Genomic DNA, 17,309 nt, shown 5'->3' on the forward strand with positions numbered 1-17,309 from the left:
TGCCTAATTATATCAACACAAAATGAAGGGTTTTGTTTCTGTTAAACAAAAAAAATGTTTATTGTGAGAATTGTTTATTTAATAAAGAGAATTGGCTGTAAACATGTCTTTATTTCTAGCACCAAAAGATCAGACCATTCCAACACCAGACTGGCAATTCAGATCGAAAAGGATGCAGGTATGGCCTGGGAGTTTGGGTATCTCACTTGATTTGCAAAATGTGATGTTTTACACTGAATTTACACTGGTAAGGCTTTGCTGGGAAAGCTGAAGAGATGCAAAGGGTATAAATGTTGTGTGTACAAACCAGAGCATTTTAAATGTAGCAGAGCACCAGTTTGAGTTGTGTGACCGATGAGTAAATTCACTCCTCAGTTACGTGTAGCTCATCAGATAGAGAGCTGCTGGGCTGCCAATTGCTTGGTTAATCACAACATTGGTGTTTCTGTGCAATATGCAGCAGGCACTCTAGCTAGACTCAGAGGTCAGCTGTGGGCAAGGAAAGGTTTTGGGGGAAAAAGCAAGTTAGTGGTATCCTTACCACTGAGCAGTTTGGGCTAACAGGTATCTCCTCTTCCCTGGAGAGAAATCTTTTTGAGAGGGGGGAGAAGGGAAGTTGGAAAACTTGCAAGAGGAAGAAGTAGGAAAGATAGTGGGCTGCTCTGCTGGATATCAGTGCATTAAATGAGCATCAATCCTTGGCCATGCAAAGCAACTTCCCAGGCCAGTGAGACTGGGAAGTGAGAGCAGTTTTTGGCACATCAGTTGACACAGAGAACGTGTGATACATCAGCTGGCACTCTTCAATGCCTGGTGAGACAGAGCCCTTTTTGAGGGGGAACTGATACCAGTGACTCATGGCAAAATCCCATCCCAATGGGAGACACCAAGGGTTCATATATGTGTTCTTCCACTTTAGTGTTCTGTGGCCGAGTTTATCTTGCCGCTGAGATGGCAGGGATTGTATTGTGAAGCTAGACATTTACATTTTAATTATTGCTGGTTTACCCCCCCATCCTTTTTGTCCTTACACATTACTTCAGTAACATGAACAAATACATGTCTTCAAGTAGAAATGGATATAATCCAGGGTGTCCAAGAAGGCAAGAGAGGTATTAATAGTTTGAAGCATGAATGGTGGTTTTTAATTATTTATCATTTAAGGCAGGGAGCTAAGATTTTTCCTAAGGTCATTTTGTCATCTAATAGCACTGAACTTTAGCATTATTATATACACTAATAAGTGAATTATGTTTTAAACCCTGTAGCACAAAAAAAGCATTCCTTTTGTGTATGTGCTTAAAAGACTCATTTTATGACTTGCTTAAATTTTGACCAAATACGCTCCAGAAGGTGCACAGGTGAGTGTGTCTGTGTGAACATGGGCACACATGGACAAACGTACCAGGGCTGGGTGCATAATGGCTATGGGCACAAAGAGCAGTGTAGTTACAAGCCCTTTCCTCCTCTGGTGTCAAGGAGCAATTTGTAGGGGAAACCATAGCCTCTGCCAGCCTCATCTTGTGGGTTTTTTCTCCTCCATGTTAGATCGCCTCCTAAATATACACAAACTTAAAAATGCGTGACTGCCTGTGCATCAGTATCCACATACACTCCCATGCATACAAATACACCTGCAAGATGTTGGTTTGTGCATGTATTTGTACACCAGCATTTTAAGAGTATTGAAGGTGGGACTCTGATGCACAACAGAAGAGGAAAGCAGGTCTCATGTTAAGCATATATTGTGTAAAAGAATACAAGCCCAGGACAATACCATGGATTGTGCAATTGGACAATACTTGGATTGTGTGGCACCATGATAGCATTTGTGAAGGGATTAGTCCCTTTCACAAATCACCATCATAAAGTGCTTCTTTTAATCCAATTAAAGGCCATAGACCTTTAAGAGATGACACTTCTAGACTGTGATGGGGTGTTGTTCACCTGGGCATTTGATCCAAACCATGTGTAATTGAATAGCTACTATTTTTAAATTGTAGCAGTTCTGGTGATGCATGTTTCATGCTTACTCAGTATTACTGAGTAAACTCTTTTAAAGTCAGTATCCTCATCTTAAGTACCAACAGATTCTTCCTGAACAAAGGCTTGAGAAATTACTTGAGGACTAGAAGAAAAAAATCCCAACAAATATTGGTATCTGTGTGACCAAAGTATTTGAAAATCTCAGGAAAAACATTCAAAATTAATTACATGTACTGAAGTAATAATGATTTTTGTGTTTCTTTACATTAAGAATACTATATAGACATTAACTTAGCATTGCAGAGACTTTTAGTGGACCGAAAAAGTTCTTACTGTTGTAAATCATGGAGGTTATTTGATTGAGTCTGAAATATTAGTGTTATCACTAATATGATCTTTTATTTACAATATTCCTTATATTAGCCTGATTCTTTGAAGGTCTACCTAAGAAATGTAGCTTGTATAAAGTATCAGGAAGGCATCATCTAGCTAGAGGAAGCAAATTTAAGTAGGAATGAAAAAGAACATAAAATTTAATGCACAATGGCTCTGTATTTTTTTTTTTTTTTACAAATGTGTGCTGCTCTGATTGTAGGAAATGATGACAATAATCTCAACTCCATTTTTTATGAGCATTTGACAAGATCTCTGCAGGAATCTCTTTGTGGAGATTTGATCCTGGGCCGCTGGGGAAACTACAACACAGGAGACTGTTTTATTCTGGCATCGGATTATTTAAATGCCTTTGTGCACTTGATCGAAATTGGAAATGGCCTTGTCACCTTTCAGCTCAGAGGGCTCGAATTTCGAGGTAAGGATCCATGATTTAAATAGCAACAAAACCAGCAATAAATCCTGTCTGTCTTTTTAATCTATTGCAACTCTATACTAGGATGTAGAGTTTGAGGACCTTTCTCTTTCTACAGATATTTGTCTGCCTGAAAGCTTTGTACTTCTTTGTATCATTATGTGGATGTTGTTTTGAAATTTAGATGTTAAGAAATTTGGAGCCATGTTCTGCAGTATCATAAAGAAAGAAGGCTTGTTGAGTGGTTTTCTTGATTAACAGATATTTTGAGTGATGCTTTGTTATGTTTTCAGATTATTTATTTTCCTCCTTAAATATGGAAATTGGTGTTGTTCTTAAATTTTTTCAACCCAAAACACCTTGTCTTTGGGAAACAAACAAACAAAAGAACTAAAACCAAAATAAGACTCCTTCCATATCCTATGTCCTTTTGACACAGGAAAATATCCTGTATCAAACTGTGCAAGAAACCAGTGCTGAGATGGTCTCTGTCACACTAGAACAGCAGAGTATAATCAAGGTGACTTTTCAACAAGGTGGAGTGTGAGAAAATAAGTGACAGACTGGCTTTTGAATGCACTTAAATGTGGGAGGATTAGACTAGGAAATAACATGTGTGGGCTCAAGTCTTGACTCTATGACAGACTCCATGTAGGATGTTGAACAGGTTGTGGTGAATGCTTCATGTTCACTTTCCTTCCTGTGTAGTGAGGATGAAGATAACACTCTTGTGCCCTCAGCAAAATTATGTGGAAAGAAAACAGTAAATGCCTGAAACAGCTTGGTATTGTAGTACCTCATGAAATGCCTATTCAGAACAAATGCAACTGGAAAGGAAGAAAGATAATTTATCAGACTTTTAATTTCTTGTTGTTTATGACGATAGTTGAGGAATACATGGTCACACACATGTGGTTCTTAGGCTTTCTTCAACTTCCAAGAGATCTGTGCAAGTAATCGTGTATTCATCTTCTCCTTCAGTGTCCCCAGTGTGAGCAGTGGTGCTGCTGTGTCAGGGATAGGTACTTGCAGTCTAACTTCCAGAATTTATCTTTGCTGATCATCCTTTTGTGTTAAAATAGTTGTGTGGGATTTGAAACAAACAGAAGAAAGAAATCTTCCCACTTAAATTTCAGGAGTTTTGTGAGGTGGTTTTTCTTTTTCCTTGTGCAGCTGCCCTTACTGCTGGGTCCCTCTATCATCACCATCAGCAGGCAGAAGGAGTAAAGTAAATGTTGGAAACAGGTGAAAGCATATAAGAGGATGCTCAAGCCGTGTGCTAGCTGGATAAAAAGACTGGGGCCTAGCAGACAGGAATGTACTGGAAGTTGAATGGGGAACGACTGGATAGTTGCAAAGTGGTTTAGGAAGAATTTCTTTGACGTTAAGCCAGGATCATTCACAGCCAGCAAGTGCCATTTGGCACTTCGATCTGAGAGCAGAGCTCAAAAATTGCAGTGTGCCACCTGTCGAGGTATCTCTCTATTCCCTAAAAATCACAGTTTAAGTAATTAAATGTGTCTGAAAATTGACCTTTCCATGCAGATTGCCTAATGCTGTTCAGTGTTAATTAACTGTAGCTAACAGTGTTTTACTTTGTGAATAGATCCAGTATGTCTGCCAGCTGCAACAGGTCTTTAAATTCAGCTGGGGCTGAGCCCCACAGCCTCTCATGTTTTTCACAGACTGCTGTTGAGAGCCAGCTGAGTTCTTAAGAGGAATATCCTTTTTCCCAGTCTTTCTTGCACTCCTCAGGGGGAGGCTGGTATCCTGCAAAGCAGTGCCTCTTTCTTACCCGAGTCTTGGACGGGCCTGGACCAAGAGAGCAGCAGCAAACTGAACTGGGGGTGCACAGGAATGAGGAAATGGTTTCACCAAGGTTATCTCATCCTCAGTACAAATCCAGTCCCCTATGCCTCCTCCCCCTCAGAGTATCACTAGGGGAATAGACTGCTCAATACTAGAGGAGGAAGTAGTAGGAAATAGGAGAAAAATTGACTCTCTCTCTTCTTTGAACCCACTGTATAATCCTGTTTCAAGAATAAGACAAAATTTGTGGTTATTTTGTGTCCTCACAGACATGGTATGTAAGGAAGTTTTCTCTGGTCTTCCGAGTGTGTGGTAGAGGAGTTGTTACGGGAACAGAAACTGGGAGTGTGTGTATTGCTATTCCATTGTTTGGCCTGGAACAGAGAAGCCATGTAGGTTTGAATAAAGGAACTTGCCTGAGACAAAACCAGCTCAAACATGTAGCAAGTGCTGTGCCCTGTGAGAGCTGAAGCCCACTAGGCTGTGCAGGATGAGTGCCAGAGAAATCACACAAATGACAAGCCTGCTTAAGGATGGAGTAGGAGAAGCAAAGGATCCAAGAGGAGTTTCCCAGAGGGGAGCCAAGCCCAAGCCAGATAAGGATGCCTGGATTTGATGCAAACTCTACCAAAAGCCTCATGGACACCAAAGTGTGAGCAGGTAATCTGCTGTGTGCCTGGTGGAGACTTCCTGGGGTGATGTGTTGCCACCAGAGGGTTGTTTGTGTCTCCAGGTAACCAATGAGGGCTGATGTGCTTTAGATAAACTGTGCTGCAGAACTTCCTTCCTGTATGTGTTTGGTCCTTCTGTCTACAAGGAGCTGGGCTGCTCTGGTGGGGCTGCAGGCCACAGCAGTGCCCAGGCACTCAGGCACTAGTCTGAGTAAAAGGAGCCAGAGGGGCTGACCTGAATGCAGAATTTCTTAAGGGGATAAACCAAGGCTATATAAAGGAAGTTGTGTGAAACCTGAGACTGAAATTCTGCCTTGGAAGGCATTCTTTACTCCTTCCCTTGAACAGATTACTGCCTGCAGGGGCAGGAAGGTAGGGCAGGCTTCCATCAAGCAGCACCAAGAGACATCTCCTGTGTGGACTGGGCATGTTCTTGCCCATTTCAAACTTGCAAAGGGCTGGTGATTACAGCCTGGATACTGAATACAGTAGGATGTTTTTTTCTGCAGAAGTGAAAGAACTGACCTGGAAGAAGCTGGTGGTTTACAAAGTCAAGTGGCAGTTATTAAGCACCAGACTCTGCTTTGGGCATCCTGCATTCCTATTTTTAGTTGTCTGGTCATGCAGTCTTTTTTACAGGGGACCCTAATTCCTTTCATTGTACAGAATGGTTTTCCACAAGGGGGAGAAAAGGGCTAGAGGAGGAACTTGTAATCTGTAATTTATGAGCTTTGGCTGCTTCATTTCAATTTCAAACAAGTAATTTTAATTGAGGGCCCCCAAAATCTGCTGTTCCTTAAATAGGAAATCTGTGTTTGCTTTGGAAATGAGTGAATCACAGCAGTGTTCTCTGTGAATGTTTTCTGTTTATGACTAAACCAAAAGCAATATTTGCATTGTGGAGCTCTGGATTTTCCTATGCATGTTTCTCGTTGTGGTAGCTGAAAAGGCTGCGCTGGCAGTACTGGTAGTGCCCTAAGAAGGCATCACAGAACCTTCTGAATTTAAATGTACTGTAGCAGGAGGTACTTGCTGGTCCCCCCTCAGTTTGCAGTCCCTCCTAATTAAGGTTTGGCATTGTAAGTGACGGATCCAGATACCTTTCTAACTGTTTGTAATAGAAGCATTTGTCGCATCTTTTAAATGAAAAAAACAAACCCAACCAAACGCCTGCAGGCAGCCTAAGAAGGTACAGACTGAGCAGACCGAAAGAAGAGAGTCAGCAAATCTGGGATTCCTTTCATCTGTCTTTAGTCCTGTTTGTATTAAACCCCTTGGATGAATTAGTTTTTCACTCTCCCATTCTATGGACAGAGAGGGAGTGTGCTTGCATTGTGTCATTCATCCTGAGTCTAAAGCAGGGGAGGCCCAAGTCCTCCAGGCATTGACGGGAAATGCCCAGCTCCTCCTCTATGGACAGCAAAGAGAAGGTAGAAATGAGCTGAAACCGGGGGAACACTTCCAAGGATCTGCACAGTGGTGTGGGAATTGAGCCCTTCAGTAACTTAACTCTGCTGGGTGTGTTAGACCACAGCAGAATGCTAAAAGCAGCCTGCCAGGAGAAATACATAACATATCATTTAATTTGAAAGGAAGAGATGGGAAAACCCACAGCCAGGGAACAAGCAGAAACAATGTCAAAATATCTCCCTCTCATGAGTTCCCTGTAGAACAAGGGAGGTTTAAAATGTTTTCCTGTTTAGTCTGTGTCTACAGATTGTCTTTTGGGGAATATTAATTTAGCATTACATGTGTAAAAACTACGTACTGATGGTGTTGCTGAAGTCTTCAGGAGCTGTTTTCTAAATCCTGCACAGTATTCTTCAGTCATTTAATGAATTTCTAAATCTCTGCTGTGATTTTTTTTTGTTACTGCATGTTGCACGTGCAATATTCATGCTTCACTTGGAACTTCATTAGATGGATCAAGGCACGAAGTGCAGAGCAGACACAGATGTAGTTGTACACAGTGGCAGGCAGCTGTGGCAGCAGAATGGGATTGCCCATGGGGCTCTCTGTGCTTATTTCCCACACAAAATGGTGTATGCAAGCAGCCAGTGCAGGCTGTGTGCTCTAGGCACAGTACTGATGTCTAATAAGGACAGTTACTCATTTCTGCAGCATGTGTGTGGTGCATAATTACGGTAGCAAGTGCATTACTAGTGTAAGGAACATTTATTTGTGTTTGATTTTTGTTTCTGAAGGCTCTGTAGCACTAGGAAGAATCATTCTTTATCTGAAGAGTGGTTCCAACTTTTATTTTTTTACAAATCACTTCTTGCTGTTGGGAAATAAAAGTGCCCATGTTCATGTTTTTCCTGAGACCACACTTGAGGTATGCTCAATGTATGTACCAGAACATTAAAAGGTATTGATAAATTACAAAGAGTTTGGAGAAAACCAGCATTTTTGACACATCTGTTGGGAGAAAAGGTTAAAAACCAAAAGTGCAGTGTTTGTGGGAAAGAACAAAAACTGAGAGACACGATTCTTGGAAATACTAGAAACAGAAAGGATACAAAGGAGTTTTTTTAATCTTGGTGATTTAATTGGGAAGAATAGCATGAAACAGGGAAGAAGATACTTTATGTTAAATGCAGGAAATCTGTGATGTATAAGCCTTTCTAAGTGTACAGTGATGCTCCAACAATGGAAGCTGTCTATAAATTTCAAATAGGCTTAGAATAGTTTCAGTAGCACATACTAGAATAAATATTTGATGTCATTTTTCCTTTTTCTTCCTTTCACAAATTTATGTGTATTTATGGGTGCACTGAAGAAGACTTTTGGAAAGAAGGGAAATGTTAAATGCAGTGCAGCCTTTTTACTAAGAAAATAACTTTGCCAAAACCAAAATAATGCCTCTTGCATTGCACTGCAGAGGACGTGATACAGGAGGTTTTTGTGGTATTTCATAGCTGCAAGTTTATCAACAAACATCTTTGCTACCTCCACGTGGCCTTTCTTAGTGTGCTTCTATGGGCCAAGAAAAGGAAAGGTTTCTGAGGAGAGGGGATGCCCCTTATTGTAGCAACTGATCTGGTTTGAAAACCAGATTGTTTTTCAGGCATACAAGCACCTGAAGGAGCTGAAAGCCAAACTACAGCTTTATGCCAAACAGCTTTGATGTCTGAGGAGTTGATACTGAATTTTTAAGTCCTGAAATTTTTCTTTGAGAACCTATAAATTACTGTTCTTTATCCCACTTCCACAAGCAAAAGAGCAGGAAGGAGCCAAAAAAGTTGCAGGTTTCCAGAATGTGTCTAATTCTGAGGTTCATGACTTTCCATTTGTGAGCTCAGTTCACTCCTCTTAGAAGTATTTGGTTTTTTGTGTTTCTAGAACCACATCTGATGTGTATTTCAGTAGAGGATGGCCTTCCAATGACTGTAATTATGCTCACTGTGCTTTTTTTTTTTGTTGTTTTTTTGGGGTTTTTTTTGTGTGTGATAACTTAGTGCTTGTTAAACTGCTATCCTGAGCAGAAAATAAATGATGGTTGAGAAGGAGCCTTATCCATCCGAATTTGGGAATACTTGGGTTTGTAGCATAAGCTTGCTGAAGCAGAGACAGATAATTCTACTGTAATGCATTTATTGGTAAGACATTCTTGTGCTCGTTTTTGCCAAACAAATGGTCGGCAACCAGCTCTTTGTGTGGAGTCATCTGTGAAGAGACCTCTGCATGGCTTAGGAAAGGAGTTATCTTGGGCATGAGCCTTTTCTGTGTAGATTTGCACCCTGGTTGCTTATTTTTCAGCAATCCTCAGTGCTCAAGCTGTTGCTACCTTCAGCCACAATAATTAGTCCCTGTTCTGGATGTGTTGTTAAACTGAAGTGTTTTACAGAAATTAAAACTACTCCTAGAATACTTCTAGTATGTGGTTGTGTAATGGATTTTTCTTCCTGGCTTCTCAGATCTTGGAAAATGCTTTTCACTTCCTGAGTTTTCAAAATTGAATTCAAAAGTGCACTATGGTTTCAGCCTTTAATTCTAGAAGGCTGGGCGATCATTCAGTTAGATGTATTTTATCCTTTTGAAGCAAGATTAGTCTTCAGTTTCAGTTTTCTCATTTCCATTTAGGTCAAATCATTCTGGCAGATCACAGGTCTGTCCTGAAATCCTGATGTGTCAGGAAAATACAAAGAGCTCCATGTTCTCACCCTGGCTTTCTCCTGAGCTCACACAGGCTGACCTTGCTTTGTTCAGCTGGCACATTTTTTTTATGTTGATGGACTTTTGGCAACCCTCCAGTGTTAGATAACTTATAAATGAATTGGTCACATCTATACTAACAAGGGTCAGAGTGAATGACTAAACTTGAGTGAAGTGCATGAGATTATTTTCCTTCTACTGCAGAAAGAAATGTAAAAAAATGTTTTCTCTCAGATTTTGAAATTACTAATTACTATTGAAAACATTTTTCTGTATTTTAATATTTAATGCTACTATACTTAATTATATTGCAGAAGTGAAGGGCACATTCTGTTCCCTGCTCTTTGGTTTTGTGAATAATTCTTTCAGAGTTTCTTGAACTTGCTAATGTTTTGAGAAGCAATATAAAAAATGTCATTTAAATCATCAGCTTATAGCACATACAAAAAAGTCCAGGGCTGTCCAGCTGTAAAACACAGACACAAATGCTTGACTTCATTTACTGTGTCCTGTCCCTTCTGGCTCAATGCATAAAGCTGAGCACACGCTCTTAGTCTCTGTGGTACCAGTGTCTGGAGTAATGAACCAAAAAGGATTGATGTATGCACTGGTAAATGAAATTTTACAGCAAAATGCCAATCTGGCATTGAAATCCAGCCAGTGCATTAAGGACTAAAGCAAGGCTCTGTTACATATGAGAGGAAATTACTGGCAGTTGTTCTATAACTGACTGCAGGAATTAGGAGGGAACTAACATGTACTTGAGTATCAAGCCTGAACGTTGCTTTTGTGGACTTGAGTCCTTTTACTAGATGTTGTTTGGAAATACTAATCAGCAGGAATGAGGATTTGGTGTTTTGTCAGAGCACTGGCCGTGGCGCAGGTTACACCATTGAGAGGGACACCCCAGATGCTCCACAAGCAGTGAGGACACCAAATCCCCAGGGTAGTAGTGCCCAAGTCCATCAAACGGGTTTTGTTAATCAAGTGCTTGTTTGCCAGATGTTGAAGAGCACTTCAATTTATTCTTTGGAATAAATCCATAAAACGACCACATGAACTCCTGTGGTTGTTTCATATAGCTTTTGTAATAACACAGTTCCTCTTAGAATGACTCTTGCTCCTCGAGTTCAACATTGATTTTACCCCCTGTAGTATAATTTTAACTCTAGCTGATTAAAATTACCTAACAAAAACAACTTGGAGACATTTTAACCTGTAGAATTAGCTAAAATGCAAATAATGTTCTGGCATCATCTTCTTTTTGTTATGCATGTGATAACAGTTTCCTTTAAACATTGAAGATCTCTTGAATTCACCTTTTCTTTGCCTTACTAGCTTCCTTGACCCTGAATTTTACAAAATATGTCCCCTAAGAAAACTAGTAATTACAGAAACTGCAATAATAATATTTGGCATTTATTGAAAGAGGTAGTAGAGAGAGTAAAGCATAGAAATAATAAAAATAAAATAAAAAACATTAAAAGTAAAATGTATAGAAAAATAAAATAAAATAAAAAGCAAAGAAATAAAATTTGATCTTTCCATGCCAAAAGAAAATAAAAAGAAATATATTAATAGTTACATAGACTGGGAAAAGTTATCTTGAAATCCTGTTGTTGTAGAGGAATCAGGGACAGTTGTTCATTGTATTTTTCATTCTCCATCACTTGCAAACATTTGGCAGTACTTCATTTTGCACATGGGATGAAGATTTATCTTCTTTTAAGTTCAGTGTAATACTGAAAGACCTTTAACATTTCAAAAATAAACATAACACCAATAGTAACAGCACCAGCATGAAGCATTTGCTTTCCTCTTTTCAAGCAGTGTACAAAGGAATGTTTTCCCTACTTCAGTTTGAATATGATATCTTCTGACTTGATTTCACAGAGGCATCTGCTGACCCAGAGCAGTTCTTGGTTTTTTGCTGTCGAGCAGTAAGTGTTAATTCATGTAGAAATCTGTGAAATATGAAGCAGAAGCAGTCCAGTTCATGTCCAGTCCGACTGGAAATGTCAGGCTAATAGGTCATGTTTTGTACTTGGCAGTATTGAAAGGCAAGATGTTTATATTTGGATGACATGAAGACTTTTAATAATTTTTCATAATGTATATCCCTGAAGTCTAAGGAGGAATGCATATCAGTGGGTGAGCAACATTGGGTTCACAGTGTAAATTTTAATTCATAGCAAACTGAACAGAAAACCCTGGAATATACTGAATTTTTTTCCCTCCATCTCTGAGGGCTACAATCCTGGTTTTTCTCAGGCATTTCCTCTGGATTTTTCTCTTCTATTTTACTTGTATGTTTTGCTTGCTGCACACATTTTTGCAGATGCACAGGCAAAAAAAAGAAGTGATAACCCATACTTCAGCATATTTTGTTGTTTTGAAAGGTTTTTCTTAGTGAGTAGAAAGGAATATTCTAGGTGCTACTTCTGATGATACAAACTGAAGGTCACAGGTTGTTGACCAGAGAGTTGTGATGGGACTGGAACAGACAGTTGAGAGCACAGCAGTTGTCATCATGCTCCACAGAAAGGCCTTTGGGATGCTGCCCTGCTCCAGGCTTTCTTTTGGGGTGCTGGCAGACTGCAGGGAATTGAAGATGGCACTGTGTTCTTTCCTGGCTGAATGTTCAGGTGATGAACACAGCCAAATTCTTCTTCTGTTTACAGTGACACCGCAGGTCTGTTGGTCCTGGTGGGGAGGGAGTTGTTGGACTGCAGTGCAGTCTCACATCTTCCTCTCCTGTCAAGTCTGTTTAGAAGTTGATGGAGTCAGCAGTCTGTGGGGTGATAGTGAACCTCTGGCAGAAGGCCTGTGCAGGATGTGTAACTTGCATCACAGGACATGCCCTTGAAAGATGGTTTATGTACAAACTCAGTGGGGAGTAAGTTCTGCAGCAGCTTTTGGAAAGTAAATTTTAAAAAGAAGCATAGATCAAGAACATAAAACTTATGTATTCTGAGAATACTGGGGGGAGCACATGGGCGTCTGCCTGGGTTTTCATTAGTAGTGCTCTACATAGTATAGCAACTGCATTCATAGATCTCAAATCCACAAGAGTGTGGCTTGACCATCTAGTGTGCACAGCACAGGCTGAAAATGCAGAGTCTGCATTATTGCTTCTGCATCTACCCCATGGCTTCTTTTTGAGGTAACATATTCTTTTTTAGAAAAATTTGCTCTGCTTTGATCTAAAGCCTGTGTAATAGACTAATTAGAAAGCTGTTCTATTCTTGTGATGTACTGCCACTAGTGCTGTTCATTAGAGACGTTTGATTCAAAGTAGCTTTTACTCCAGTGGGAGAGAGAACAACCCAGTAGATGTTATTTTTAGAACCTGCTTTCCAAGATAGTTTGCTAAAACCCAGATTTTACAAGAGCTCTGACACACTAAAATCTTTCTTTGGGTCCACTATGCCAATTGAATAAGCAGACTGAGACTTGGATCAATTTCCTTAATGTGCCTTATGGAGTGAGACTCTTTAGAATTGTTTCTTGGTGAGTTTTTATGAAGGCAGAAGCTGTGGTCTGTAGTTTAGCTCAGCTCAGAGCCCACTAGAACTAGAACATAGGATAAGGCCCTTTTGGCTTTTATAGGTGATAGTAGTAAATGAGTAATGTGCAGCCCTTTATTTCATGGAGCTTGTTGCCGTAGGTCGTTCTTTGAGATTTTTGTAAGTGCATACAACCTTCAAACATACTTTGAATGTGAGTTTGCAAGACATCCTTTGTTTCCTCCTCCCCCAGTAACTGGCAGCACACTCTCTTTTTCTCTCTGCCAAGGGACATACTGCCAGCAGAGAGAGGTGGAAGCTATAACAGAAGGAGATGAAGACAACGAAGGCTGCTGCTGTTGTAAGCCTGGGCACTTGCCTCACCTGCTGTCCTGTAATGCAGCCTTCAACCTGCGCTGGCTGACGTGGGAGATCACACGGACGCAGTACATCCTGGAGGGATACAGCATCATCGACAATAATGCTGCCACCATGCTGCAGGTGTTCGATCTGCGCAGAATCCTTATCAGATACTATATCAAGGTAAACATCTTTGGTCAAGTCCACTTTGTGCCTAGGCAGGTTTGTCAAATGGAATGCTGTTTGTCTACGGAAGAAAGAGCATTTGAAGTTTTTTGCTTTTTGTTTATCCATCTGCTTTACAGTCTGGCGGTCAGACTGACTTGATGTTAACTTGCAGAACCATAGAATCATTTGGTTTGATCTTAAGAGCATCCAGTTCCAACCCTCCTCCTATGGCAGGGACACCTTCCACTGGAATAGGGATAATTACTTTATGTCTCCCTTTGCTAAATTTAATTCTGATCACTTATACTTACAGTTAGTACAGAAAATGGCAGGCATGCTTCAGTGGAGATTAAGAAGGTGAGTTACCATCCTGTAGTGATAAAATCAGGCAAAGTGTTCTTACTTATGTTCTTATGTTCTTACAACACTTCACTAACTAATAATTTGTTATTTTTTCTTGCCTTGGTCTTTCCACTGTTTCTTTTTATTTCTGGAAAATAAAAGAAAGGTATTAACAAGCATAAGGTTCTTGGGAAACTTCTGGAGAGCTGTTTCTCGAGTGTACTTTTTTAGTAGTGCAAACCCCCTACTTACCTTCTGTTTTACATATACATCACAACACATTTGATGTTGGTTTATTACATTGATTACACATCAGTTCATTTACACCCCTTCTATTATTGCATTGTTATTAAGATCACAATGGCCACACAGATACTAATTTGTCAAAATAATTGAACGTTATAATCTAGCGGAACATCTTCATCCTCTGTCAAAACAATTTCCAATCCAGCAAATGAAGAATTTATTGAGCTTTATAGTCTTCTACTGAAACAACAAGAGCCAAGTGCTGCTTGCTATGCCACTGGTACTGCCATGAAGCCAGTTGCTAAAGCTCCCAACCATCCCTGACATCTCCTTTTTACTTACATCTCCACAATTGTAAAAATCTGTTGGCTTCAGAGAGAGACCTGTTGTAAATAAGTTAATCACCATTTTTTGCAAATGAACCAATGTAGTAGAAACAAGCTCATTGCCTTACAAAGCTGCTTTGATCATGCAGTTGATTACTTCTGGGATTTCATAAATACTTTTGTAGGCAGTACAGCCTGGTAACCAACCTGCTTTGTTGAATAAACTAATTAGAAATAAAACTGCATGTGAGCATGATTTTTTCATTTTAGAAGTGGTGTTTGTGGCTATAAATTGTTTTAAAGCAATATAACCAAGCTAAAAAAAAAAAAAAAGACCCAAGTCTTCTTTAATGAGTATATTGCTACAACTGGTTTGCTTTACTTTACAAGGTAACCTGAATAACTGGAACATAAACTGGTACAAGCTGGAAAATGACTCAGCTTTTTATGGGGAATGAGATTGAAAAAATCCAAGTCTAAGCTGCAATCAAATCAGCATCTTAATAGTATAAAGCAGTGAAGAATTTTGCTTTATATACTGCAACTGGTTTTGTGCCTTAAAATCAATTAATACATGGAGGAGTTGTGGGAAGTGTGAGATTCACCACATGGGATGTAAGAACTTAACTGAAAGGCAGCTTAGAGCTTCTGGCTCTGGACAGGTGTGAGAAGCAACTGACGTAGGTAAGATGGCTTAGACAAACTTCCATCCCATGTGATACAGGTGTGGTTAGTTGATCCTGTTTGGAGTAAAAGGGAGTGGGTTAAATGCTCACCACATCACTGAGGTGTGCTGTGGCTCCATCCCCGCTCTATGCAGAGCTCGTGTGCACTACTGATGGCTCTGAAAGCATGAAAATCAAATCTCTTCTTGTTGGATTTAGTTGAGCCAGTATTATTATATTGCACTGGCAGAACTTCATTCTCAGAAAGGTCGGTCTTCATTCTCGGGCTGTCTGTCTTTTTAATCTGCTTCTCTTTTTAGGGAAGGACGAACAGGAGATAATAACCATCTGTTGGCATCTTCAGTATTAGCCTGGGCTGGAGCTCCCATTAGTGAAGGGAGGGTGCACTCAGGAAATCCCTTCTCTAGAATGTCACTGCCCAAAAGAAGGTTATCTGGATATTTTCTCCTTGTATTTTTAAAGTAATTATTTTTTTCCATAAACAGAGGCTTTAAAAAGATTTGGTAAAATCTTTAGTACAGCCTTGGAAAGTGAGAAGATTATAATATGTGTTAGATCAGCTTTTTTCTTGTTTATTTAATGCTTGCCTCCAAATAAACAGTATCAGACACAGAGGTGAGAATTGATTCCTTCCCCAGCTCTTTCTTCTGGGGGAATCTAGATCAAGACCCTGTGCAGTTTCACTGTGAACATTCTAAAAGTTGTTCACGCTTTCTTTTTAACAGTATGAAAGTAATTGCAAGAACTATAGATAAGGCAGTATTCAGGTCACATAAAACAGAAACTCAAAAATCACTTAGGTTGGAGTTTCTGCAGAAACTACACTTCCATTGCATTGAGCATTTGGAGTGTTTCTGGTTTATTCTCTGTAGCTTACAATGTTGTAAATATTTACCATATTGTTTCAGAAATGCCATATAGCTGAAGATGTACTTCTGCATAAAACATATCTTTTAAGAGTTACCAAAAGCAGAATTTAATTAGGTGACAGAAGATTTTGTTGTTTCTGTGTCTGATTGTAAGTCTGATTTTTTTCCCAGCTGAATCAGCTTCTTTGTAAACACAGATGAGCATAATAAAAAAAGCAAACTCTATCTCAAAAATCAACAAAGAGAATGTATGCTTTGTTTTAGTTCTTCTATCCTTCAAGAATAATTACTGTATTGGTCTTTTAAACAATGAGTTGCACTGAGCATCTTATTCTTAAATCATATTTATTTCACTTGCAATTTCATTGACAGCCTAGAAATGCATACATTTCTTATTATGGAAGGATTTTTATTCCCCACAAATGAAGTGGGTCAGCTCCTGTAGCCCTTCTGCATATATTTTGAAATAATTTCCTGCCCAGCTACTGTGATATTTTTCCCTTGTGCCTCTTCCATCTCTTCACAATATATTCTTATTTAAACATCTTTTAGTATTCAAGAAGTCTGTGCATTCGCTGAGTGCTGTGTTTTCAGCTTCTATTGTTTCTGCATTAATCTTTTTTAAGGAGTGTATTTTTCTCCCTATGCCAAGAAATTGAGGGTCCATCCTGTCTGTATCTGTCTGACTTGTCTTTTTCCTCTGAAGCTTGATTGTCCTCTTACTTTTGTACAATTTGAAAAATAAACTATGGAGAGCATCTGGATTTTTTCGAAGGGCTGGTAGTGCCTTTGTCCCCTGTAATCTATCATATATTAATTTTATACATTTATTTGCCTAGCATGCTTTCCATTGACTGGGTAAAGTACAACTACATCATCTTCAGCTGTGTATACTTGCTCCTCGTTTGCTTTGGTATCCAACTCTAAATTAATATTATAAAACATTTTAATGGGACTTTACTGCTGATAGAACACACTGGAACTCTTAAGTTTCATAATCTTTTGAAAATATGCTCTAAGTTCTGTTTGTATAGAATTTTTTTATTACTTTTTTATTTATTATTATTTTAATGTGTCTAGACAGAGTGGTTAGAAAAACTTAGAAACTCAGGCATATATATGAGATATGTGTATTGCTGCTTTCTAGTATTTATGTATTTTGTTAAAGAATCCCTGCTGAATGCTCCTCCTCCTTCAGTGCTTTAAAAGCAAACTCGGTTACATCAGTTATCAGCTTTTTAACCCAACATGTAAGAACAAAAATCTATTATTCTTTACCTGCTGCATTAACAAATAACATACTTGTGTCGTACACGTCTGTTACATCTCATCTTTTTGGCTACTAAAGAATTAGGAAAGCATCATTTCTAGAAAACA

General features: G+C 39.3%; 1 protein-coding gene across 4 annotated transcripts in view; it reads left to right on the forward strand.

Annotated features, from left to right (window-relative positions):
- Positions 1-17,309, forward strand: part of PCNX2 (pecanex 2) — a 150,946-nt gene that overhangs the window by 110,088 nt on the left and 23,549 nt on the right. For all 4 annotated transcript variants that reach the window (XR_012055122.1, XM_072927114.1, XM_030268277.4 and 1 more), the window contains 3 exons: positions 120-178; positions 2,582-2,797; positions 13,225-13,478. Coding sequence is in view for 3 of the 4 variants with exons in the window: in XM_072927114.1 (XP_072783215.1) it covers positions 120-178; positions 2,582-2,797; positions 13,225-13,478 (529 nt within the window). In the remaining variant the exon portion in view is untranslated. The remainder of the gene's footprint in view (positions 1-119; positions 179-2,581; positions 2,798-13,224; positions 13,479-17,309) is intronic.

This window comes from Taeniopygia guttata, chromosome 3 (assembly GCF_048771995.1).
Source record: "Taeniopygia guttata chromosome 3, bTaeGut7.mat, whole genome shotgun sequence".
Lineage (NCBI taxonomy): Eukaryota > Metazoa > Chordata > Aves > Passeriformes > Estrildidae > Taeniopygia > Taeniopygia guttata.